Genomic DNA, 27,668 nt, shown 5'->3' on the forward strand with positions numbered 1-27,668 from the left:
CTCCCTTCTTTGGAAATGCTAGCCACAGACTCTCTTGAATAAATGTGCCTATGTAGCCATGTTTATACTGAATGATCCTGTTTGTAGCTGATTAAGTCAGGTGGGAGGGATAGAACCAGACCCAAAATAAGCTAATTAATTTTCCCTCCAGAGAATGAGAACTTTAGGAGCATCAAAAACTGAAATCAGGGGCTTCCCTGGTGGCGCAGTGGTTGAGAGTCCGCCTGCCGGTGCGGGGGACGCGGGTTCGTGCCCCGGTCCGGGAGGATCCCACGTGCCGCGGAGCGGCTGGGCCTGTGAGCCATGACCGCTGAGCCTGCACGTCCGGAGCCTGTGCTCCACAATGGGGGGGGCCACGGCAGTGAGAGGCCCGCGTACAGCAAAAAAAAAAAAAAAAAAAAAAAACAGAAACAGGGGGGGCTTGGGCTTTTTAAAACCAATCAGAGTTGGTTTCTATGTGCAAGATAAACGTACGAAGGAACAGTACAAAAGTTTTACAGAAAAAATTGGTCTCCGGATGGAGCAGAAAGAAGCACATCCGAGAACGACACCTTAGAGAAAGGGAGAGACAAAGAGCATAGAAACTTAATGCTTTCCATTAATTCCTGAGGCCTGTAGGTACTTCCTATAACTGGGAAAATAAAATATCCCCTTGTATATTTTTTATTTAAGCTAATTTGAGTAGGTTTCTGTTCCTTGCAAGCAAACTTTCCCCCAAATTACAGTGTAGCTACAATTAAAAGTAAGGTTTGAACCTCAAACTTGACTATAAGTGAAACAAAGTTATCAACAATGGAAATTAATGACATTTTTACAAAAGAAAGCATAATCTTAATGCTTTCCATTTAAACCTCCTGTTATTTAACCCTTAATTTTTTCAGCTAAATGCCATTTACCATTAACAGCAACAGTAAACAAAAATATTTAGCAAATATTATTATTATTTTTAAAGAGTAAATGATAATTTAACTCAGGTTCCAAGGCTTAATCTGCAGTGTATTTACAAATAGTGTTATATTTATATATACTTGGCTGCTTAGTATGAAACGCTAAACTCAAGACATATAGAGTTTTGATTAATTACCATTAATGGCCTAAAATCAAAGGACAAGACATTTTCTAACAAATAAACATTGTGAGCACATGATGTTAAAAGAGGAGAATTTATTATTTGTAAAAATTTCCGGGGTTGTGCTATTTATATATATTATACTTTCCAAGAATCCACAAGACTAAACTTCAATCAAGAAAACTTTTGCAGGGAGGGAAGGCTTTGAAACTTATAGAACAAATTCTTTAAAAAAAAAAAAAATTTATTTATTTAATTGCACAGGGTCTTAGTTGTGGCATGTGAACTCTTAGTTGCAGCATGCATGTGGGATCTAGTTCCCTGATCAGGGATCGAACCCGGGCCCGCTGCATTGGGAGTGCGGAGTCTTATCCACTGTGCCACCAGGGAAGTCCAGAACAAATTCTTAAAGTTTTGTTTGTGTTTATTTAATCTTATGGGTTGGGATAAAAGGGAAAAGCAGGTTTTAGACTATGTGGGAACACTTTGCTCTGAAGATGGTTTTTCTTACATCTGGGTGGGTGGGTGGATAAAAGTCAGGGCCAGATACAGAGCATGTTTTAAATCAAAATATATAGTGAATTCTAAATTATGTCTGTAATGATTAATTAGACCCAGTCAAAAAGACATTATGATTAAATTTCTCTCTTTTTGTAAGATGAAGTATTTGAACCAATAAATATTGATATCTACTTTCCTCTTTGAGTCTAATAGGAAATAAGCTGATAAATGCTTCCTGTCTTTTCTTCCCTTTGAAAAAACACTCTGGTGAGAGGAAAATGAGGAATGGGTTCTGCTCTGACGAACATTAATTGGTAAGGCAGACATTATAGAATATCTCAGCCATGGTCCCCAGATGGGAGGCTACCACGGCATATTACTCTAAGACACTACTCCCTTCGGCTCTCCTGAAATGAAAAACACAAACACAAAACACAACAGTACACCTGGCTAGAGAGAGTCATTACCATCACATTCACATAAAACTAAACCCATCCCAAGGGGAAAGGTGCCTAGACCTTTTGGAAATCCTCTACCCCAAAACTGGGGTGCACGGGGTAGGGCGCAAACAGAAGGATGCTGAACAATTACTGAAATTTCTATTAGGTTTCTTTTTACTTTTTAATTACGCCAATATTAAGATGTGTTTAATTCACTGGGTGGGCCAAGGAGGATTGAAAGGTCTGAAAATCAGTAAAGTTAGCCTACTAAAGTCATTCTGTATTATCATTTCATTGTGTGAACTTGGGCCTTAACTACTTTTTCTGGGCCCTACTTTTCTCAACTATGAAATGCTAAAGATGACAAATAGCTAAGGCTTCTTCCACCCATAACACTGTAGGATTATATTTTTTAAAAGGTGCAATATAAAAATACCATTTAGCTGTGTTAGATGAATTTGCAATAAGTACATTATTGTATGTGTCTTCCTTCCTCTACCTGCCACTCCCAACTCTCATACCTCTCTCCCAGACAAAAGACAAGGCAATGTCAGAAGATCATCCTTATTAGTTCCTAGACCCACTTACTGTCCAATTAACCAGCAATTACCTTCACACATCTTAAGTTCCAACCAGGAACAGAGGCAAGCCATATTCTCAAACTTAAGTTTTAGGTGAAGAGTCAATTAAAATTTGAATGAACCTGACCAGCTTACCCTACCTACACAATAATAAAAAGTATGTTTAAAATTTTTTTCATTCCAAATTTATGTCTTCTGTGTATAGGTGCCACAGAGATGACACCAGGTTTTGAATGATTCAACAGTATAAGATATTCTCTTATGAGTTTAAAATTAGTTTCTATCTTTTGGTATTTTATGAATTCTTTTCCTCTTCCCATAAGCCTAGTATAGCACTTTCCTTAGGGAGCGGGAGCACATTGGACTCTTAAGAATCTAAAAATTTCTAGGATTCTTTTTTTACCTGTTGTTTCTTTGTTATCTCATTGGACATCAATTTAGCAGAGTCTAAGACTTTAATTGCACTTTCATCTTCTAAAATGTTCCCTTCTGAAGATGATAATGTTTCTAAAATTTTTTTCTCTATATCTTTTAGCTGTTTCTTATTAGCTGCAGACTGAAGAATAAGAGCATTTCGTTCCTCTTCTAATTCTGGTCTAAAAAGATAAAAACGTTTAGTCTAAATTTGTAGTATTTTATCCAAATATTAGATATCACAATTTTGTAGACAGTTAAATAATTTTGTAGACATATAATACAAATTAAGATGATTAATCTCTTTATCCTAACCTAAGAAAAAAATGCTCCCATGAAAATAATAATTTGAGAAATTCAAGCAAAAAAAAGCATTAATTACATATACGTAAAATGTGGCAATAACATATACTACAGTAAGTCTAAGAATATGTTAAATTTATCCATATGGCTTAGCTCATTGTGTGAGAATAAGAACTGGAAAAGAAACTCAGAATATGAGACTTCTTATCTATTCCTTGGCTTAATCACATTCAGTCCCATTTTCATCATCTCTTCTACAACAGGAGACAGAAAAGATGACTCATCCTACAACTGGCTCTTCAAGTAAAAGACAAAACTCGCACTTACATCTTAACAATGAAGGTATGAAACTTCAAAATAACATAATTCACCATGTTATAGAAGATGTTATGACATAGTTCTGTCTTGGATACTGCGCAAGTGGGATAAATATTGAAAATAACAAAAGAACTTCATGGTACATATTTTCACTTATAAGTTCATTTCATGTAATAGACTACTTGATAGTGTTATATTAAGCTTCAAGTGGAATCAAAGGTTTCCTTCAGGAAGCAATTCTTTACTAGTAGCCCTTCTAGGTATCATAATATTTTTTCTCATTTAAAAAATAATACATGCTAGTAATGGAAAAATACATAAAGTATAAAGAAAATAATAAGAATTATCCATAATCTTACCAATCCTAAGGATTATCACTGTCAATATTCTTTCTCAATCTTTTTTTGGTATATATGGATATCCATTCATGCATTAACTTTTTAAAAACAAATATTACCCCTACCATATATAGGTTTGTATCCTGCTTTTTCATTCTTGTCCTAAGTATTTTCTTATTTCATTAATATCCTGTATATGTCTTTGAACACATTTCTGATTTTGTCTGTAGCATACATTCCTAGGGATGAAATTTTTTGGCTCAAACAGTCAGATACAAGTCAGAAGTCATGGCATATCACCTGAATCCTGCTACCCATACTGAAAGCCCAATATAACATGGTTGGTTTATAACTTACTTGTTATAGAATGGCTATTTTAAAGAATTAAATACTTATTTAATTTATAATGACAAAATATAAAATTTTGACAAGGTTTCAAAATAACCACATAACAAAAGTATTAATGGCCTACAAATATTCCTCTCTATACCCCCTAGAAGTATCTAAAAAAACACGTACCTCTCCTTTGCAACAACAATACCTAGTAATTGATCTTCAAGTCCTTCTGGAGTTATCATGAAATTGAGCAAAGATAGCTTTGTAGCCAGCTCTGGCATATAGTGTGGATTCCTCAGCTTTGTGGTGATATAAAACTTGAAATCAAAGGAATACTCAATAATGACCTCACCAAGTCTGATGCAATCAATGCCACCTGTATTTCAGAAAAAAAATGCAGAATAAATAAGCCAAAGTTACATAGCCCATCCCTCTTGTTAAAGCCCTTCCTAGGTTACAAGTAAAAAGTCATAAAGTAATTTCAAATAGAATACAAAAAAGTGTTGCAAAAGTCACATATAACACAGAGGCAAGTAAGCAATTATACAGCAGGACTCATTAATTCTGGGGTACTATAAGACATTTTCTCTGGTTGTCATGGAGCCTTCTAAATCAAGATTCCTTTTGATCTTACTTCTTCCATTACTTTTCAATAATGATTCCAAAATTATTTATATATTGCTAAAGCTCTTAAAAGTACTAGAGTTTGACAGAGACAAAATTTTTATAAGCAGAAAGATATATGGTGGGCAACGTTTACCTAAAGTCAACTCTGGTCCACATTAACCACTACTATTCATAGTAATGGACTTTGTGTGGTCCTTGGTCACAAGATAAAGGAATTTCAGGCTGGCTTCAACTTTATGTTCTCTACTGAACAACAGTCTAGGTAACAGTGATTAAGGCAATGAAGGTATTTACTTTAGAATATCTGATACTTGTTCCAAATTTCTTTTCATGCATAACAATGACACAGAAGTTCTGAGTTAACATTATTATTAAAATATGTAGTGCTTTTCTTGCCTCAGAGATAATCCGATCACCTTTCAGTTCTACCAGTTAATATCAATTGATTTCTACCTTGTTTAAAAGTTTGTCTAAGTAGTAAAGGCTCCAAAGATGGATCCAGTTCTTCACCAACATTTTCTAACAGAAGTGGAGTTCCAAACTGAATACAGTTTTCCAGTGTTCTCATATAGTCTGAATCTGATAGCTTAATAACACTAAGCTGATTTTCTTTCTCAGAGTTTTTGATCCATTTATTGGCTTGACCCTGGGGGTCAATCATTAAAGGCCTAGAATATAATAAGAAATATTCTGAGGGGAATAAATAGATGTTGAGATTTCTTTAAAATTATATAATTTACATAATAAACATCACCATCAATCTGTACAAATACAAAGTGTTTCACGTACATTATCAGGATTAATCTTCACAAAATTCCTGTGAGAAAAAAGTGAAAAGGAGTTTTATTCTCATTCATTTATTTATTTATTATTTATTTGCGGTACGCAGGCCTCCCACTGTTGTGGCCTCTCCCGTTGTGGAGCACAGGCTCCGGACGCGCAGGCTCAGCGGCCATGGCTCACGGGCCCAGCCACTCCGCGGCATGTGGGATCTTCCTGGACCGGGGCACGAACCCGGGTCCCCTGCATTGGCAGGCGGACTCTCAACCACTGCGCCACCAGGGAAGCCCCCCCTAATTTATTTTTGAAGTGAAGAAATTCAGTCTCAGGAAGTATTTTGCCCAAGGTTCTAAGGTTAAAAAACTAGTTCAATGTCAGAAGTAGGACAAAGAGCTGTGCTTTTTCCAACATAACATACTGTTTTCATGGTAATTTTAATACATGTCATCTGTTAACATAATATAAAAAATAATCCTACAATTTGATAAAAATTTAAAATAAGAGATCCACTAGCCTATAACGGATTTCCTTAGGTTATGAGTAGAACCATAAACTAAGTTTCCAAGTTTAGTTTAGTATATATTTGAGATCTATTTAGGAATTTTTTCTATGTAAGTATGGTAAAGACTTTGTGTTTAAGAACATATGACTCATGGTTTCAGAGAATCAAAATATGATGTGCTTTCCTCTTCTTCAGTCATGATGCTGACTGTCTTAGGTTCCTTTTATATTCAGTACAGTGCATAAAATTATCTTTAAAAAATATTAGCACAGAAAGGGGAGTTTTCATTCCATGTCACTTTGGCTTTCCCATTCTCCTTCTGTTTCAACAGCTTCTAGGGATAAAAATCCCCTTTCCCTTTGCCTAAAAATAAGCTCTTTAATCAACTACTCCCAGATAACTTTGTTCTTTTATTTTCTTTCCTTTCCAAAAAACAAAACAATCCAATACTAGCTGACTGGTTGTTTTCCTTCTCTGCTCAAACTGTGCTGAAATCCTATCAAAAGCACAAAAAAGTCCAGACACTAGTTAAAATTTACTTTTGCTATCATAGCAAACAGGGGAAAAGTGTTCTGGAAATGAGAAAGTTATTTTGCACACAATTGCTTAAAAGTTGTCTAGTAATTAGACTAGATGCTTTTAGTACCTTTCAAGGCCCTGTTTAAAGGGACATTTTTTTCTTCGTTATATATCCTTATTATTGGAAAAATATGGTATTTGTTCATTCCCCTGCAAAAAGTAACTATTTCTGTCAATTAAGATTTTTAATGCCTATCAATATTCTTGGTAAAACCTAAATCAATCAATGTTCTCAGTAATGCAATAATTAGAGATCCTGTTTATTCTAAAAGAAATACAACTTCTACTTAATACAACTTTCTGTCAGTATTACAAATACAATTGGACAATTGAGTTGTGTCCATCAGAGAAATAACACCATGCCAAGTTATTTGTATTCCATATGTACATGACTGTAGGTATGAAAGTAATGCTCATCTACATTTGAGATCCTTGGGCAGTCTGAAGAAAAAAGCATTATCAATCTACGCTTCTGACAGAGGTAGTAGTTTTGGGGAAAAAAAGCTTTGCTGTTAAGTAGCCAGTAGCCAGTGTTGTATTAGTAAACGATAATAAAGCAGAAGAGTAAGTATTTTCATTGTGGTTAAAAAGTAAGCAAGGGAGGGCTTCCCTGGTGGCGCAGTGGTTGAGAGTCCGCCTGCCAATGCAGGGGACACGGGTTTGTGCCCCGGTACGGGAAGATCCCATATGCCGCGGAGCAGCTGGGTCTGTGAGCCAGGGCCGCTGAGCCTTCGCGTCTGGAGCCTGTGCTCCACAACGGGAGAGGCCACAACAGTGAGAGGCCCGCATACTGCAAAAAAAAAAAAAAAAAAAAAAAAGTAAGCAAGGGGCTTCCCTGGTGGCACTCCGTGGTATGGAGTGACATCTTTAAAGGAAAAATGGAAAACCAAAAGAATCCAAAAAACTGTCAACTCAGAATTCTAAACCCAGCAAACAATATCTTTCAAAATGAAGATGAAATAAAGAAAACAAGCTAAATGAATTAATTGCCAATAGACCTGTACTCAGGAAGTGCTGAAAAATATTTGTCAGGCAGAAGAAATATGAAAATAGATAGAAACATAAAGAAATGAAGAAGTCTAAGGGAATTCCCTGGCAGCCCAGTGGTTAGGACGTGGTTCTTTCACTGCTGTGACCAAGGTTCAATCCCTGGTTGGGGAACTAAGATCTTGTAAGCCGTGCCACCACAAGGCCAAAACAAAAAACAAAAAACAATCAAAAAGTCCAAAAATGGGGAAAAAATGAACATAAACATAAAAGACATTTTTCTTATATTTAATCACCCTAACATAATTACTGTCTAAAGCAAAAATAGTAACAATGTATTGTGGGATTTATGACATATGAAAAATAAAATATACAATAACAGCACAATAAATAGGAGAGAGACATTGGAACTATACTGTTGAAAGATTCTTATACTATATGTGTAGCAGTATATTGCTATCTGAAAGTATTCAGAAACTAAAGATGTATATTGTAAACTCTAGAGCAAACACTTAAAACAGGGAATATATAACCAACAAGCAAATAGTGGAGATAAAATGGAATCATAAAAAAATTCAATTAATCCAAAGCCAGGTGGAAAAAGAAGATAAAAGGAACAAAGAACAGATGAGACAAACAGAAAAGAACTTGTAAGACAGTAGATTTAAATCTAAATGTATCAATAATTCCATTAAGTATAACTGATCTAAATACTCTGATTACAAGTGAGAATTATATCAATTATATCTCTATTTTAAAAAATAGAAAAAAAGTCATGTAATTCCTCCCATTTAAAAGCTTCAAATGGTTGGTAATGTTCTGCATCTTGATTGTGGCAGGGATCATATGACCATAGGCCTTAATCAAAATTCATAAAACGCTGCACCTAAAAAGGGTGAATTTTATTGTATATATCATATCTCAATAAACCTGACATAAAATTAAAGAAAAATAAAGTGAGGAAAAAAACAAAGACATTTTCAGACCAATTCACAAGTCCTTACTAAAGAAAAGACTGAAGGGACAAAGCATTACAAATCAGTGAGGAAAGGAAGAATAACTCAATAAATGCTGCTGGGATAAATGGTTATCATTTTAAAATAAATAAATAAAATTAGATCCTTACCTTTCATCACATCCAAAGATGCAAAAAAAAGCAAGCAACAGGGTCCTAATTGTAAACTGCTTTCCCAGTTCACGACTCTTTTTCTGAGAACTATATTCTTGACCTACTCATGTGTGTTACTACAATGACTTGGCCCCCAGCCATAGGTGACAAGACCTAGTATGGATATTTTTCCCACACTAAACTAATCAGATTTTTCTCTCATGGGAATTTGAACTTGTACTTAATGGTTCTAGTTAATGTATATTATTCAACTGATGTGTTTTGTGAACTTAGGAACTAAGGCTTCATTAGGGAATGGCCATGTGTACAGAAGAACAGAATCAGCATATAATCAGAGACAGACCAATGAAGCAGCTGCACAGAGAAAAACACAGAAAATAGGTCCTACAGTGAGGGAGAGAAAGAGAGACAGAGGGAGAGATTGAGACTGATTGGGAGAGATACCAATTTTCACATTACAAAAGCCTACTGGCTCAACTTTTCTCTGAGGTACACTTAAGATACTCTAAAGTGAGTAGCCAAAAGAGTGAAGGTTAGTTACATTACTGGGTTCTGATGTTAGGAGGCAGAGAGAAGAGATTAAGCCTCTGTGGTCACTTATAGTGTCCAGAAGGATGATAGCCATAGATGAACACATTGGTCCCAACTGGCAAGAAGTGAAGTCTGGTCTATAAGGATGGAGACTCATCCCTCAGAACTGACCCAGTCCATGACTTATTGACCAGCCAGTCCAAAAATAACAGGTAGAAAGGAGTAACACCATTGAAATATTACTGTATTAGAAGAGTCACCTTTCTCACAGAAAATGACAGATTGTTTTCTTCAATTTCCATATAATCCTGAAACCTCTGGATTCCCTGGATTTCAGTTAAGCCTTATAGATATCCTAATAGCATTTTTGAACTGCAATCTAAAAAATCTGAATGGCCACCAAATGCATAGAAAAGAGTTCTAGAACAGAATACTCAGGGTCAAATATTCTGTTGAATAGAACTTGCCCTGCTTTACAAGAGAACACATTTTCTGGAATAGCTAATTACACTTCCTCAGATTGTAATAAATTTTACTAATTGCCTAGAAGTTTCAACCTAAGGATGTTCACTCTCAAGTAAAATTTTGAGTGGATAAGCACTCAAAACACATACATCAGTATTTCAGTAAAATGATACTATCAATATAAAGGAGACTTAGACGTCTTGAAGTATCTAGTAAGGTTTCCAAAGAATATAACAAACAATACCTCAAACTTTTAGAATGTAAGATTTCCTTGTATCTTTAATGTATCTTATATCCCAAAAGAAGACTGAAATTTCCATTACAGTTATAAAGGTAGCAAATGTGATACCCTATTCCACATTTCACTTAACATAATAAATAAGAACAAGGATTTGGAAGTTAAATTGCCTGGGTTCAAATTCTTACTCCACCATTTATTAGCTCAGTTATCTCACTAAATTTCAAATTACTAAATCACTGTGGGCCTCAGTCATCTCATCTGTAAAATGGAATAATAAGAACTAACTCATAGGAATTTGTGAGGATATAAGGCACTTACAAAGTACCTCATGAATATAAGAACTCAATAGTATCTATCATAGTATATTTGACATAAGATCCCAAGAAAAGACTTAAATTAGATGACAACATGACTAAATAACCATTTATAAGAAACTATTTCTCAGATGAGAGTAATTTCCCAAGTTTTTGAAAGTGATATAAATAAAAGGATAACAATAAAAACCATTTGGAAAACTCATATAGCTATCACACTATCAGTGATAGTGTTGAAAAAGATATACATGAAATTGCATAAATTATTGTTATAGTATCATGAAAATGGGTAGAAATACCTAGTTAAAATAAATACATTGAATAGCCAAAACCTGCCAACGGTCCAAGTGTCCATCAACAGGAAAATGCATAAAGTTATATAGTCATGTAATGGAATACTACTCAGCACAAAAATCAATAAGATTATGCTGTGTGGAAAAAGCCTTATACAAAAGACTACACACAGTATGATTCCACTTATATGAAGTTCTAGAATAGGCAAAACTAACCTGTGATGGAAAATAATCAGAATAATAATTTCCTATGGGATGAGGGTGGGGATTTACTGGGAAGGGACAAAAGAGAATGTTTTATACCTTGACAGAGGTTTGGGTTGCACAAGTGCATACTTTTGTTAGAACTCATTGAATGGTATAGTTTTAAGTTTTGTGTATTTCATTGTATGTAAATTTTACCTCAAAAGAAAAAAAACAAATATTGAACTTTAGTTAATGATATGCATGCTGAAGTATTTGGAAGGAAGTAGATCCATGTCTGCAACATATGTTGAAATACATAAAAAAGGATGAGTTGATGGATGGATAGAGGGATAGATAAGAATAATAAAATGTTAATTGCAGGATCTAGGAAGTAGTAGCTATACAGGCACTTTAAAATCCTTTCAACTTTTCTCTATATTTGAAAACCTTAAAATAAAATAATTGAAAAAGAAATACTTTATGTTCCTTACCAACGCCTGGAGTTATTAACAATCACTCCATTGTCTATGGAGAAAGTATCTGTAGGCAATCCAGCAATATTCCAAGCTCTAATTTTTACTGGATCACCCAGGGTCTTACTCAGTGAGAACTCCTCTGAACATGGGATTTTTTTCTGCTGTAAGAAATAAACAAATTTCTTTTGATGTTTTCTTTTGTCTTGTTGATTGAAATATTGTTAACATTAAAATACTGATTTAATTGTTATTAGATATTGTTTAATAATTCTAAAGAACAAAAAGAAAACTGAAAGGAAAGTTGGACTATGGAAGTATTTTACTGATCAAACAAGAAGAAAAAAAGAAAAACCCCATATTTTCAGTTATTTCTCCTCTTCTCTGTTTTTATTATCATCTTTTCCCCCCAAATACCCCAACACATACTTTAAGTGTTCTATATAAAGAAACTTATGAAATATAAAACCATTACCTTGCACAACATGCTCCAATCTTCTGTACATGTTTGTCGAAAGCCAGCAGTGAAAGCACCAAGGTAGGCTATTACTCCTGCTGATACTAAGACATCACCAGTCAAATTTTCATATACTATCTGAAGGTCATCTGCAGCTTGAGACCATCTGGGAGATTAATCAAAGGCAAAATAGCCTCACCATAGAGAATGATCTATGATAGTAATTGAAAGGGCTAGGGGCTTCTAGTCCAAACTCTATAACAAAATGCCATGAAATGTTGGGCACTTGCTTATTTATAAGCAAGGAGGTTGGGTCCCTTCTAGCCCTAACATGCTATAATATATATCTATGTTATACAAATGATAATCTACCTTTGATTATTAGAATATTAGGCATTTCTTACAGGACTTGTTCTTTCAGAATAAGCAAAACAAAAACAAAAAAAAACACCAGCATTTTGACTAATAATTTTAATCAGGATGATTTGGTCTAGTGGCCCTGCTATTTGTTCCTGAAAAACATAGGAACATTTGCAATTCATTACCAAAAATTACATTTAAGGTGTATAGCAGCTGACATACTAATGTTAAGGTTGATATTTTTTTGCATTTAATGAAACCTTTACAATAAAAAGTGCATTACAAACCCATCCAATCTATGCTACAAAGTATTGTCAAAAGTATGTAACTTTATCATGCTATTCATTCAACAAATACAGTTAATAACTATGATAGCTGGCTGGCCAGTACAAATAAATAGATTAAAATAAAGCTAACTGGCTTTGTTATATCAAGTCAGTTATCCGAAATAAATTTTACAAAATGAACCGTATATCCACTACTCCCTCCCAAACATTTTATTATGAAAAATTTTAACATACATAAAATTGGAAAGAATTGCACAATGATCACCCACATACTCACCACTTAAAAACTATCATTTGCTTTATTTGCTTCTTTCTTTCTTTCTCTCTCTCTTTTTTAACATTTGAAAGCAAGTTGCAAACACCATCCTTGACATTGATATTCTGTTAGGAGAAGCTTAGCCAGGTGCTTTATAGAAAGTCCCACAATCTCAACCAGCCATTTAAAAATCAGTATATCATAAAAAATACCCAAAGAAAGTCACATATTCAAGACCGACATTTTAAAATATTGTTAAAAGGAGTAGAAATCTGACCTTGATTTTTCTCCACCTAGTCCTCCAATTAGTTTTGAGGCTCTTTCAAGTTTCTTAGCACAGAGTTCCACCTGGTCTTCTAAACGAGCCTTTTCCTCAGTTTTCTCAAGAAATGTTGCTTGTAAATTTTCCAGATGATGTTCTACTCCTGCTAGTTCTGCTCTCTTCTGATTCAAAAGCTCCATTGTCTCAGCTAAGGACTTCTGAGCTTCTGTTAAGCGGGCTTTCTTAGGAGCCACTACCTGTTTGGGAACAATATATGCAGCTATAATGTGTACTATATAAAACTGACAATCGACATAATCCTTTATAGATATTATGAATTTTAAATGTTTATTTATGATTATAAATACATTTATCACTTATAACAATAAATTATACAAATTTTAAATGCCTTAAATCTTATATTTTTATATGCAGAAAAGTAAAATATATTTCTATGTCTTATAAAATATATAAAATCATTCTGGACTAGCAAACAGTTATCTATAAAATAGGCAAGTTATTCTGGACTAATAAAATGTCGTAATATGTAGCAAGAATAGCATAATATATAGCAAAATATCTCAAAATAATGAGGAGTTGCCATTCAACTGCTGCAAAAAAAATAGAAAAACATGTAACAGGAGCATGTAACAGCATGTACAAATGCTTAAAAATACATGAAAGTGCTTTTTTTTTTTTTTGGCATTTCCAAGTCAGCTTGGAAATTCTCAGTGTCTTCCCAGTCAGCTGAGGCTTACATTTGCCTTGAGGGGATTAAGACAGTAGCAGTAATACAAAGAGAAATAAAGTCTCAGTGTTCAGCTTCGCTACCAAAACTGAATTTTCCTCAACAAATCTTGAAGAGTGACACTTTGTTGAGAGAAAAAGAATTTTCTAAATTTCTTATTTTATTATGCTCATTAGTATCAATATATCAAGAATGGGGTTTGGCCAACTTGATCAGAGTGTACTATAAGCCACCAGTAGAAGGAATTTACAAGATGACCAAAGAGAGTATATGTCCATTTGAAAGAAGGGAGACCTAAGTCTTCTGGTACATTGCTGTGAATGAGCTGAAGGGTAAGAGGAAGAGTGAGGCAAAGAATCAGATATTGGGGCTCCCCTTGTAGCGCAGTGGTTAAGAATCCTCCTGCCAGGCTCCCCTGGTGGCGTAGTGGTTGAGAGTCTGCCTGCCGATGCAGGGGACATGGGTTCGTGCCCCAGACCGGGAAGATGCCACATGCCGCGGAGCGGCTAGGCCCGTGAGCCATGGCCGCTGAGCCTGCGCGTCCGGAGCCCGTGCTCCGCAACTGGAGAGGCCACAGTAGGGGACACAGGTTCGAGCCCTGGTCTGGAAAGATCCCAAATGCCACAGAGCAACTAAGCCCGTGCGCCACAACTACTGAATCTGTGCTCTAGAGCTCAGGAACCACAACTACTGAAGTCTGTGTGCCTAGAGCCCCTGCCCCACAACAAGAGAAGCCACTGCAATGAGAAGCCTGTGCACTGCAACGAATAGTAGCCCCCGCTTACTGCAATTAGAGAAAGCCTGCACACAGCAACCAAGACCCAGCACAGACAAAAAAAAAAAAAAAAAAAAAAGAATCAGATATTGAATTAGGAAGCTCCACTTTCTACTTTGGACTTTGGAGAAGACCTTGCTGGATATCTCCCTTCAACCCCTCCATAACAACATGAGACAGGTGCATCAGAATTAAAATAGCAGTGTGGAGGTGTAGAGTGGAAAGTCAGAAAAGAACCTGAATACCTTAGATTCTCAGCTTTATAGAAAGGAATCAGAAGATTCCACATGTGTAAATTAGCTGAGTTGAGAGCTTGCCGACCTGCTGAGATTACCATGGGGAGGGACAAGATGTTCAAATGGAAGAACATCCATTAAAATTAATTTTAGGGCTTCCCTGGTGGCGATGTGGTTAAGAATCTGCCTGCCAATGCAGGGGACACGGGTTCGAGCCCTGGTCCAGGAAGATCCCACATGTCGCGGAGCAACTAAGCCTGTTCGCCACAACTGCTGAGCCTGCACTCTAGAGCCCATGAGCCACAACTACTGAGCCCGTGTGCCACAACAAGAGAAGCCACTGCAGTGAGAAGCCTGCGCACCGCAACGAAGAGTAGCCCTCACTCGCCGCAACTACAGAGAGCCTGCGCACAGCAATGAAGACCCAACACAGCCAAAAATAAATAAAAATAAAGTGAATTTATTTAAAAAAATTAATTTTATTTCTTTAACAGGTGTATAAAGGTCTACTCCCCTGAAATTTACAGTCACAGTCTGTACCTCTCTACAGGTACATATACCTTATTAAGAATGTCTTCTCAATCATTACAGCCTGATCACTCATCCTATACTCTGAGGTTGTTCTAAACACATGCTATCATGTATTTCCCTGGGTATTTTTATTTATATTTCCTGCTCCCCTTGGTAGAATTCTGCAAGCTCCTGAGGACAAGGCCAGTGTTTCCTTGGTCCTTTGCTAGTCAAATTTACAAAATGCTCTTAACCATTCTCTGCTCTCCCAGGAATTTGGCCTCAGTGGGTACTCCAAAAAAGACTCCCTATCACTGCCTGCCATGGCTTGATTCCACGCTCCGCCTCTTAACCATACTGGAATTTCTTACTTCTGATCTTTGCATCAAGATTTTAATCTGCCACTTTGCCCTTGGTGTTTTGGATTTTTCTTTGCTTCTGCAGTCCCCTCATAAAACTTAATTCTCTTTTGCCCCAGGTCCCTGTAGCTATAGGTCAGTCTGGCCAACTCCAATGATCATCCCTGCTCTCACTTACACTAGTCCCAAACAGGTTATGTCACACATAGGTATTCTCTTCATGGACTAGATACTCAGTTAATGTCTGATGATTATGCTGCAGCAGGACAAATTCTTTGTGGTATCACTTTTAGAAACTTCTTAACTAGTAAATATTGGAATAGGAATATTTCTACACAAAATGGATGCGCTGATCCTCAAAATACCTTTGCAACTCTGTCATACACTTCCATAGCCATGATCCACTTACACAGACCCTCAGCTGCAGAGGAAGCTTTAGCAACCTTAGGGGGATCAAATTCAGGGTTTGTTAAGTATTCACCACGAATCTTCTGCATAACAGTCACCTATAAAACAAAGATTTAGATCTTAAGATTTCAACATATATCACGCAACCATAGATGAAAAATTAATCATACACAGTAAAAAAAAAAGTATATAAAAAAGTCATGTTGCCTTTAAAAACCAAAGTGAGTACTTTGAGATATTTTTAAAATAAGCATAATTGTAGCAGTCATATTTGTGAGCAAAATATGTGAACTTATTACAGATAGTGAAACAAGATATTTCTTCCAAAAAAATTAAAAGACTTGTGTAGTTTGGGAAAACATATGGAAATAAGGAAGAACAATTAAACATAAATAAATAGAAGTTTGGATGAAAAACAACTATACTTTTTTACCTCACAAATTTGTATATCCAATTTATTAAGAAATAAACTATCATAAGACACTTGGAGAACTCTTTCATGTCAATAATACACTAAAACAGTAATTTATTCAATGACTTTTGATGGTCTGAAAGAGGAGAGGTTTTATGTATTATGAGAATTCATAATAGTCATTAATAAATATAATATTCATTTATTTATTTTCTTAATTCTAAAGACAGACTATCTTCTTATGTTTTATATAATATTGCAAAATGTTAAAGATTTTATACATCTTGGCAAAATTACATTTGTAGAAAAAATCCAATGAAACTCACCGGAATGTTGTCCTTGTCATATTCTCTCAAATCTCTTAGGAAATTCATATCTCCCAGGAGTTTTTTGCTAGGTCCCCAGTAATCTAATATCTATAAATAAAATTTATGGAAACTTATTAGATGTGCATTTAAATATGCTTGATATAAAACTTTTCTTCTTGAGGTTTAAGATATATTAATCCAGAGAAACTATACACTGTACTTACAAAATATAAATCTACATCTCCTTGGAAATAAAATAAAGAGACTTCTCTCCCTGAGAACAGGTTAAGTATATCATATATTTAAAATATGTATATGAACTTGTATATTGACTTTATTATTAAATATTAAACATTAGAAGACAAAAGATATGATTATTTCTCTTTAGAAAACTTAAGAAAAGCAGCTGGTATAAACACCATCACAATTTTCATATAAGAAAATATATTTTTTTAATTTCAACTTTTATTTTCCTTTAATCTTGACTTTCAAACCAGAAAGGTAGTGCCATAGACTGAAAGTTTGTGTCCTTTCCCCAAATTCGTATGCTGAAGCCTACTCCCCAGTGTAACAGTATTTGGAGGTGGGGTCTTTGGGAGGTGGTCTTTGGTCTGAAAAATAGACCTCAGAGAGGTCCCTCACCCATCCACTATGTGAGGACACAACAAAGAGATGGTAGTCTATAAACCAGGAAGTGAACCCTCACCAGACACTGAATCTACTGTAGTCTTGATTTTGGACTTCCCAGCCTCCAGAAGTGTGAGAAATAAATTTTTGTTGTTTATAAGCCACCCCTATCAGTGGTAACTTGTTATAGTAGCCCAAATGGACTAAAACAGGTAGCAAATATTTTTCTTATAGAAAATCTCCTCACCTACCTAGACTTCCCAAGTGGAATAAAGAAGAGAAAGCAGAAAGACAAAGATTATACACTGCTCTGTCAGTTATAAGATAAAGCACATGGTACTTGTGCTAATAAAAGGTGTTAAATAAGCAGCTGAACATTCTTTTTATTAATTTCAGAAGCCTGATGGGGTGTATGTGTGTGTGTGTATGTCTGTGTGTGCATGAGAATAACTTGTTAAGGTAAGAGCCTATTTATTTTCTTTATCTTTATTATGTCAACGAAGGATAGAATGGCCAAAAAAAAAAAATCCCAATTCTCCAATTCAGGAATTCAAACCTAGGTATTATAAAAACCTGAAAAGAAAATAAGTCTATAAATTTAGTTTAGGATAGATGTTACACCATCTTTTTTAAGGGAGTTACCTTTGAATAATAATTGTAATAACAACAACTAACATTTAGTAATAAATGTGTAATATTTATTATTATAAACAGCTTACTGTTTATAAGGCCTTATACATAAGAGCTTTATATGTATTAACTAAACTAATCCTTGCATTAACTTTGTGAGGCAAGTACTATGACAATCCTCTTTTTACAGAGTTCCACAGAGGTTAAGCATTGTCCCCAGGGTCACATTGCTAGGAGGGTCAGAATTTCTGAATATAGACATTCTGGCTCCAGAGCAAATGCTTTTAACAACGTCACTGTACTGCTTAACAGCAGAATTTTTTGAATGCTCAGAAACACCTATATAACCATATCACGTTCTTGAGACTCTTAGCTGGAAAAGCACAGGTGTCTCACTGTTCATTCAACCCCACCCCATGACAGTGGGGAATTCTGCATAGACAGAAAAGGAGATGGAAACAACTGGAACTACATTTTTCTGATGCTATACTGCCTTAGCTTTATCTAGGATACATATAATCTGGAAAACAATATGTCTTCCCTGAACTGGGTACTGTTGACATTTAATTTGATAATAGTTGCTGTAAAGTGTTCTGTACATTCATGAATATGATATAAATCTGTGTCTAGTTATTACCTTGCCTCCAGTTCCTGAAGGATCCGAAATTTTTTCTGGTTTTATATCTTTCATAACACAAACAGCTGCCATAACTAGTTTAACACCAGATGGAGGATTCTTCATTGACTTCACAATTGTAATGTCAGCTGGCTAAATAAAAAGAAAACAGGGTATCTTCAGAATAGCCTACTTTTAAATAATAAGAGTTTCAAAAATAATGTTGGAGAATAATAAAAGCATAAATTTTCATTTGAAACTAATTGTTTTTTCTTTGCATAGTTATGAAAGAATTAACAAAAGAGAACCTAAGTACAGTAAACGAATGGTTCCCAAGTGTTTGAGAGTTCATAGGTCCTTATGAGAATATGGTGACAGCTAAGAGTCTTCCAGAGAAAATATTTTTGCGCACATGCACAAAATTTTTATATAGTCACCTGCCAAGCCCACACATGGAATCCACGTTAATAACCCTAAGTTAAATAAAGACTTAATTCTATATTTGCTTACATGTTAGCTTTACCCACCAAAAATGTAAGAAGAGGTAAGTTCCAATTCCAAACTTATTTTCTAAAAAGTTATATATTATCACAACAGACCCAATGGATTCAGTTATTATCCACTCCAGCATCCTTCTGACTTCCCTTGCAATTGCTGAAAAGCTAAAAATTTATCTTAGTTTCCCATGCAGCTAGAGTTGTGGGAGGTCGTTAGGTCCTACCATCAGATCACTTGAGTGATACTAGAATTCAGAATGAGTAAGTGAGGAGACTTACAGGGCACGAGGCATCTGTTTTGCTGATATGGATTATGGTGGAGGCAATATGGCTCTGTAAGAAGGCTCTGCAGGCTTCCAACTCAGAGGGAGCATTCCTCTGGTAGATTAGTGCCTCAGTTTAGCTTTGTGAGTCATTCCTGGCAGCTCGGCCTAGAATCTATTTACTTAGCTCTTCCAAGAATTCTGTAATTTATTTATAAAATTCCCTAAAGAATCTTTGCTAACACTAAATAGTCAATTCTCTTCTCTGCAACTGAACCCTAACTCTTTTCTATAATACAGTATTTGATACTAGGAAGGGTACAAACAACTGAAAGGGAAACCTGATACTGATAACTTGAACTGGTGGTGTTTAAAGGCATCAAGAATCCTGTGAGTATCAGAGGATACAGTACTGAAAGTCCATGGTACACAGTGATAAAAGTTACCTAAATTCATGCTCATGTCGTCTAGAATGGAGTGTCTATTAAAAACAAACTTTGTCAAAATGATTGGCTCCTGTGATAAACGTCTAAGGAGAGAATGAAGAAAGACTACTGGGTAGAATGTGGCTTTTAAATGTGACAGAGAGCAGACATGAAGAAAATAATAAGCTCAGAATTTTAATATTAAAATTCTGGTTAAATTCCTGGTTCACAGCACAGTGACAGTTTCTAAATATAAATGACCTAACACAATCTTAAGTCTTACAACTACAAGTCTGATATAACTGAAAATCAGATATAGAGTTTGATCCTGAAAGATGCTGAATTACTGATAGGTTGAGCTCACCATCTTGTCAAGTATCTTACGTGAAAGTTGTAGCGGTCCCTAAACTTTCTGGCACCAGGGACCGGTTTCGTGGAAGACAATTTTTCCACGGATGGGTGGTGGAGGGTGGCCAGGGGATGGTTCAGTTGATACTGCAAGCCATGGTTCAGGCGCTAATGCGACCGATGCAGAGCGGCAGATGAAGCTTTGCCTGCCCGCCGCTCACCTCCTGCTGTGCAGCCACGTTCCTAACAGGCTGCGGACCAGTAGCGGTCTGCGGCCTGGGGGCTGGGGACCCCTGAGTTAGGGCATTGATTAGGAAAAAAGGCAAAGAATGGGGTCTGAATATCCTGAACTTCCATACTACACTGGGCCTCCCTAGTCAACAGAAGCTGGTCTCTCTGCTGTGTTTGGTGAGGTTATTCTGTTTTGCCTAAAGACCCTGTAGAGTCATACACAACATAGTGTAATGCAGACAGGTGTGACCCACATCTATACTGGAAATGATCTTTAGGTTTTGCAGTACATGCATGTCCAGAAGGCTGCAGAAAGGTAGCTCAACATTCTATTTAACATATGCCTCTTGGTCCATGTACAGAACCACTCTGTGGCCTCTTGGAGATTATTCCATTCCCACTGGAATATCCTGAATGAAAATTATAAATAATATATGAAAAGCAAAAAATATAAGATAACAGTATAGCAAAAAGGAATTGTTAAGAGTCAAGTTTCATTTGACTGGACAAAAACAATATAATACCACCCACTGAAAGTGAACTACACCGAATTAACCAAGTATCTCTATGCAGTTTTACTTTGTTGATGAAACACAAGCTAATTCAAACACTTGCCTTTAATGTATCCAGTGCAGACAGAGCTGCTTCCAAAGCTGGAATCGCCTCAGCTAGATCACTTTCACACTCATTTTTCAGAGCTTGGGCTTCCTCAGCCTTTCCACTGGCTATCTCTTCATCAAATTTCACAAACTCTCTTTTTGCTTCCACTTGTGCAGATTCTACCTCAATAATCTAAAGAAAAGAAAGAAAAAAATAAAGACGTTTCCTTAAACATCCTAATGCTTTCTCTATCCTAGAGACAAAAGAACATTTGAAGATTAGGGAACCCGACATATCATTTTGAAGGATAAAATGAGGAGAAATGTAAACACACGTGACCTAATTTGGTAATGGGCTCCCCATCTCTCTTCAAAAACAACAGAAACCACATGGAACCCAATGAGTCAACTGAAAAGGGTAACATCCCTAAGATCTAGTGGCAAAAATATTAAGGCTTATATTCAAGACTGATTTTACATATTTCAATTGACCTCTGACATCAGTTTTTAAAAATTCAGGATACTTTACCTGCATCATATGTGCATTTTCAATTTTAGCTTCCTCCAATTTGGGCTGTAACTGAACAAGCTCTATTTTCATTTCACCAACCTAAGTAAACAATTTGTCATTAGTTTTCATAACTACAATAGCTACGGAAGCCAAACAGAGAAAATTGAAACTTCAATGTATCATAAGGTATTGGGGACAGAAAACCTTAACTTTTTTTTTGCCATCTCTTTACATGATAAATGAAACCATGAGAGTGTGGCCAGTTTTCTTCACAAAAGACTTTATCTTCCTTGAGTATGACAGGGCAGTGGAAGAATGCAGTTGTTGAGGAAGAAAATCAGGTAGAAAAAAGGTGGCAGCTCGGGTTATCCCTATTATACTATGTGCCTGGTATACAGTGCATCCAGACCACCCCAATACTCTGTTGCCTATGTTGAAATAATGCTAATAAGTATTACTAGCACTTGACTCATTAAAAAAAAAACAACCCAATCTTATATTTAACCAGCTATTACAATAAAAAGTCAACCCTGACATTATATTCTCTCCAAATGCCAAAGAATTAAGAATAAAACTGGGTGTATTTGAGTCTGTGTGGTCTGGGAAACTCAGTGAACTTCTGTAAAATTCACTTTACTCATCTGTAAAATGAGGATCATAAAAGTGTCTACCTCATGGAGTTGTTATGAGGAATAATTGAAGGAATGCACATGAAGCACATAACACAGTACCTGGCACATAATATATTCTCAATAAATTATAGCTCTTCTATTTCCCATTATGTATTACCATTTGAGCAGCTCCTCAAATTTACCTGAGACTCAGCAAAAGCTAGTTTGTCAAGTCCATTCACATATCGCTGTTTTGCTTCCATTACAGCTTGTTGCCTCTTAGTCAAAAGCTGTCGAAATGAGGCAATAAGTTCAAGGTAAGAAGTAGCAGTAACATAGTTATGTCGTCCTAATGTGTGCAAGAACCTAAAAGAGAGGCAGATAGCATATCTTACTATAAGTAATGGGTTTTACAAAGTAAGAAGTAAATTCGACATAGCATTAACAACAAACATTTAAGAATAAAGGTTGATTTGATTCAGAAGCTGAATACTTGAAGTTTAAAAAATCCTAGAATTTTACACAGAACCATTTCCTAATTTCTTGTCTACAAAATATCAAATAGCAATGGTGCAGTTAAAAAGCACAAATCAACAAAGATATGTCTCAAAAGAGAACTATAGCAAGAAAGATATAGGTAGGTCTTTTTACATGTTTCATATGCCAGGAGGATCTTAGAGACCCAAGATACTGTACAAAAGTATAGTAGGAAAGGGGACTGCAGATAGCATAGCAAGAATGAGTCATCATTCCTTGCACACGTGTCACATGTTGGTTGAACGGGGTTTGGCCAGAAATATAAGACTACTACCCATACGCATAAAAACAATGGATGCAATGATGTTTCACAGCAAGTATGTAGACTAGAGCCCACTGATTGGTGTTAACTGTCCAAGCCAAACATGCTAGCTGGCTGTAAAACTCTGGCAATATACTATGAGCACCTTTGAAATGAGGATCTCAGAGATGAACAGAGGTAAAACTTATATTTTTAAGGCATCCACAGCCCACCAACCATCTCCCTCCTTGTCTGAGAACTTCCAACCAGTGCCCCAAGAGCAATGTTTGTTCTGTGAAACCTGCCACCATAACAACAGCAGATCAGAGCAGGATTGGGCACTGGACACAAACAAGGCTAATCATATTTTGGAATAAATTGGGAATAGAGAGCTTTAAACAGCCAATCAATCTCTGCTACAGCTGGAATTGCAAGAAGTAAAATTGAGAATCGAGAGGCAGACACTTTCCTCCATATATACTGGGAAGTAAAAAAATCAGTCTGTAAAGAGAAAGAAGAAAGCAGATGCCCCAAGAGAAACAGGGATGAGAAACAGAGAAAAAGCATTTCTGGGTTTGTGGTGGCTTTTTAACTCCTGCTTCCAGTCACTTCTAAGATACAGCTGTATTCTTTCCCTTAAACTTTGTAAGGTACCCCTGTATCTTTGTAATAAATTCCTCTCTTTGTGAAACCTAGATCAAGTAGCTTTCTATTACTTACAAGTCTTAACTAATTAAGTGATTGGAGAGACTTAGAAGCCATAGAAATCTTATTAAAATTTTGGGATTTCACAAAAAAAGATGCTTTAAAATACAAGGCATTATTGTAAAATTTATTAATATTAACCTTTCTGAAAGATGCATAATGGAAGTGTGAAAGTGTTTGCAGATTGGAACTATCTCTCGTCGTTCAACCTCAGTAAGCTCCAGTGTTTCTAAGAATTTCACAGCTACAAGTTCAAGAGCGTCTTCAGGCCATGGCTAAAAATAAGAAAAAGAAAAGCAAATAAAAGTTAAGATGATTAGTCACACTTCAGTTATATAAATTGTCTTCCTATGTGAGAAGAATTTGGGGTTGAGAAAATTAAAACCTTCATAGGGAAAATAGAATCAGGGGGACTAAGGGCACAATAAATCTATGAAAGATCTAATAAATATTTTATACAGTAAAATTAAAGATAATGAAATATAAAGGAAAGGTAGATAATAATTTACATATCAAAGATATACTACACTGCTTCCCTAACTCTTCCACTTGGACATCTAGTAGGCACTCCAAATTTAGTAGGACAACAGCACAGGCTGCTTAGTTGGTCTCCTAATAACTATCAGCCCCCTTTCCTTAGGACTCCAATTTTATTCTAGATAGCAATATGCCCAGTTATAATACCACATTTCCTAGACTCCTTTGCAATTCAGAGTAAATAATGACATATAAGCAAGCTCTCTAGAGAATTACATAGAGCTGGCATAGGTCCTTTTTGCCCTACTTTCCATTATTCTACTTCGTTTCTGGAGCACAGATGTGAAAGTTGGAGATCTAGCAGCCACATTAGACCATATGATGACTCTGAAGATGGAAACCACATGCTAAGGATAGTAAAGAAGAACATGGTTGGATTCCCTGATGGTGCAGTGGTTGAGAGTCCGCCTGCCAATGCAGGGGATGCAGGTTCGTGCCCCAGTCCGGGAGAATCCCCCGTGCCACAGAGCGGCTGGGCCCGTGGGCCGTGGCCGCTGGGCCTGCGCGTCCGGAGCTTGTGCTCCGCAGCGGGAGAGGCCGCAGCGGTGAGGCCCCCGTACCAGAAAAAAAAAAAAAAAAAAAGAACATGGGATTCTGCTGACTTTATCAAGTCACAAAAGTCCCAGTCTGCTTACCTTCAATTTTTTTCTATATGAGAGAGGAAAAGAAAAAAAAAAACCTATGTGTTTAGTTTGGGTTTCTGTTACTAGCAGCCCATTGTAATTCCTACCTGTTATAACATCCAAAGTTGAACATTTGATTTTCTTCCCCACAAATTCACTTTTCTTCCAGTATTCTCCATCTCAGTGAAATGGTTCCTTTGCTTTTCCTAGAATATACCAAGTGTGCTTCTGCCTCTGGGCCATTGGATTTGCCGTCCCTCTGACTAGAACCCTCCCCACCTAGACCTCCATGTGGTTCACTCTTTCACATCTCTGTGCAAATGCCAATTTACCAGGAAGGTCTTCCCAATGCACTCTTTCTAAAACAGCATTCCTTCCCTCATTACTCTTTCCATTATCCTGAATTTTTTCTTAGCATTTACCAATATCTGACATAAATATTTATTTGTTTTTGTCTGTCTGCCTGACTCACCACTAAAACGTAAAGTCCACAAAAGCAAGGACTTCTTCCTCACTGCTGGTATCTTCAGTGCCTAAAACAGCTCTTGTCAAATAAATACTTGAAATATTTATTCAATGAAATAATTTATGTTAAATGAGTAATTAATCTCCATTTTCTCATTAGAGTATTTTCCAAACTTCATTTCATTTAGATTCAACAAGATGCTTATAATTTTTTTCTTTATAGTAGACAATATGCATTTTAAGATCAATTTTTTCAGTGTCTGGCCCTCTATCCTGGTAAAAGTCAAACTTTTTTTTTTTTTTTTTTTTTTTTTTTTTCCTTGCGTTATGCGGCCCTCTCACTGTTGTGGCCTCTCCCATTTGCGGAGCACAGGCTCCGGACGCGCAGGCTCAGTGGCCATGGCTCACGGGCCCAGCCGCTCCGCGGCATGTGGGATCTTCCCGAAACGGGGCACGAACCCGCGTCTCCTGCATCGGCAGGCGGACTCTCAAGCACTGCGCCACCAGGGAAGCCCAAAGTCAAACTTTTTTGATCAAGCACCCTATTAGTAAAAAGAAGTTTTAAGCACACACTACCAGTGTACACATACTTATTAACAGATTATATGCATATGGTATTACTGTACTAATATATATATTTTAAACCTCAAAAGAGGCATCTAAAGATTATTAAGATAAATGAATTTTTGTAAAATGCCAAAATAAGTGTCAAATGACTTTTCCGATCATGTAACTCTTTTTATACTGAGAAAGCTTCTCCCAAAAGCTCCCTGGCAGACTTTAAACCCAGATCCATTGGCAAGCAATGGGTCATGAGCAGGCTCATGTGTAAAATGGTCAACAGTAAGAGGAGTGAGAGCACCAATGCTGACTTAGACCGACCAGGAATGAATCCCTATTATACATGGCTACATGGATAGTGATTTCCCAAACAAAATCAGAATTCTGTCAGCAAAGATGGAGTGGGTAGAAAATGGCTGTTGATAGGTAACCACGCTATCATAAGCTAATATTGCAAGTCACGACACACTCTGGGGATAAGCTTTATTATTTAAACAGTTGATATAAATCCATATTCCAAATAGCCTGCTTAAATTTGTTTTTACCAATGTCTTACCAGATCTTGTTAAGTAGTCATTGTTTTTGCCTTATAATGTAGCTGACACAGAGCTTGAGCTAGCTCCTACTGGTTTATGACATTCTCTTACTGTCCACATACAACTGCATTATGTATCTTCAATTTTTAGTTCATTGCAGGAATCCCTCAGGGTACCTTGCATACCATCTATGACACGTGGCCATTTGACATACAAACTGAGCAAGGGTGTCAATGTTAATCCATATGAAATATTTCATACAAAAGCGAATATTCCAGTAAATCCTTCCCTTATCCTCTGAGTTGTTTTGGCACCTCTGGTGAGAGTATACCCTACTTAGGAGAACGGAGATCTATCCAAAAAGTCAATGACTTCCTGACTATGTGACACAGTGGTTTACACTCACTTCCTGAGTTTAAAAGAGCCAGGCCCCAAACAATGCCATCAGCGCCCCTGACACAGGTTCTGTAGCCCCAGTGTTCCACTATAAAATCTCTGCTCCTCTCTGTTGTCCACTTAATCTCCCTTATCTATTTGCAACTCCTAGTTCCACCTTTTTAAAAATTTCCCCCAACAAGTATGAATCACATATAACAGAAAAGAAAGCCTCATGGTTATAAAAAACATATCCAGAAGTAGTAGAATTGTATTGATAAGATTTCACAAAAGAAAAACTTATGGTTGGACAGGCTTTGTTCATTTGTTTGTTTGGTTTTGGTTTGGGGCTACTTAATGGAAGCAATATTAAGATATAGTTTGCATAAAGTAAAACTGTTTCACGCAGCTTTTATTTTTGTATAAACACTAAAACATCCACTAGCTGAAACATATTGCAATCCTCAAAAGGGCAGAATTAGTTTTTCAAACATACAACTGATAAATAGGCAAGAGAGAATAAAACAAATTAGTATCAGAAATTTATCTTTAAAAGAAATTATCCAGGGTCAATCTATAGTCCACATTCTATTAGGCATAAAACAAACAAATAGAAGGCACCATGAGCTACCCTTCTCAAGAGCATAAATACTTAATGGTTTTACACAGGCAGTGACGATTTGCCTTGTTTAAATGAGGTGGTGGCCTGCATCATTTGCTGCTGGCATGACTGAAATTGCCACCAAGTTGGTCTTCCTGTTTCTTGTTTTGCCCCACTCCAAATCATCCACCATATAGCCTCCAAGTGTTTTGGGTTATTCCTAAAATGTTGATTAGCTAAATATATGTTAATGCCTCCACAATGTCTTTGGGATAAAACCAAATTCCTAGGCACATTTACAAATTCCTTTATAGCCTGGCATCCACTTTAAGCTCCAACTTAAC

The 27,668-nt window shown here is 36.3% G+C and overlaps 1 protein-coding gene across 1 annotated transcript in view; it reads right to left on the minus strand.

Moving 5' to 3' along the window:
• DNAH12 (dynein axonemal heavy chain 12) overlaps window positions 1–27,668 on the minus strand; it is a 222,311-nt gene that overhangs the window by 40,099 nt on the left and 154,544 nt on the right. Inside the window, exons 45-57 of the mRNA XM_007451772.1 lie at window positions 23,768–23,901; window positions 22,347–22,509; window positions 21,551–21,631; window positions 21,038–21,214; window positions 18,680–18,811; window positions 16,804–16,893; window positions 16,023–16,163; window positions 13,045–13,286; window positions 11,883–12,030; window positions 11,426–11,571; window positions 5,381–5,595; window positions 4,484–4,676; window positions 2,995–3,187 (exon numbers count right to left, since the gene is read on the minus strand). Of these exons, the coding sequence (XP_007451834.1) occupies window positions 2,995–3,187; window positions 4,484–4,676; window positions 5,381–5,595; window positions 11,426–11,571; window positions 11,883–12,030; window positions 13,045–13,286; window positions 16,023–16,163; window positions 16,804–16,893; window positions 18,680–18,811; window positions 21,038–21,214; window positions 21,551–21,631; window positions 22,347–22,509; window positions 23,768–23,901 (2,055 nt within the window). The remainder of the gene's footprint in view (window positions 1–2,994; window positions 3,188–4,483; window positions 4,677–5,380; window positions 5,596–11,425; window positions 11,572–11,882; window positions 12,031–13,044; window positions 13,287–16,022; window positions 16,164–16,803; window positions 16,894–18,679; window positions 18,812–21,037; window positions 21,215–21,550; window positions 21,632–22,346; window positions 22,510–23,767; window positions 23,902–27,668) is intronic.

Source organism: Lipotes vexillifer, unplaced genomic scaffold (genome assembly GCF_000442215.2).
Source record: "Lipotes vexillifer unplaced genomic scaffold, Lipotes_vexillifer_v1.1 scaffold521, whole genome shotgun sequence".
Taxonomy (NCBI): Eukaryota; Metazoa; Chordata; class Mammalia; order Artiodactyla; family Lipotidae; genus Lipotes; species Lipotes vexillifer.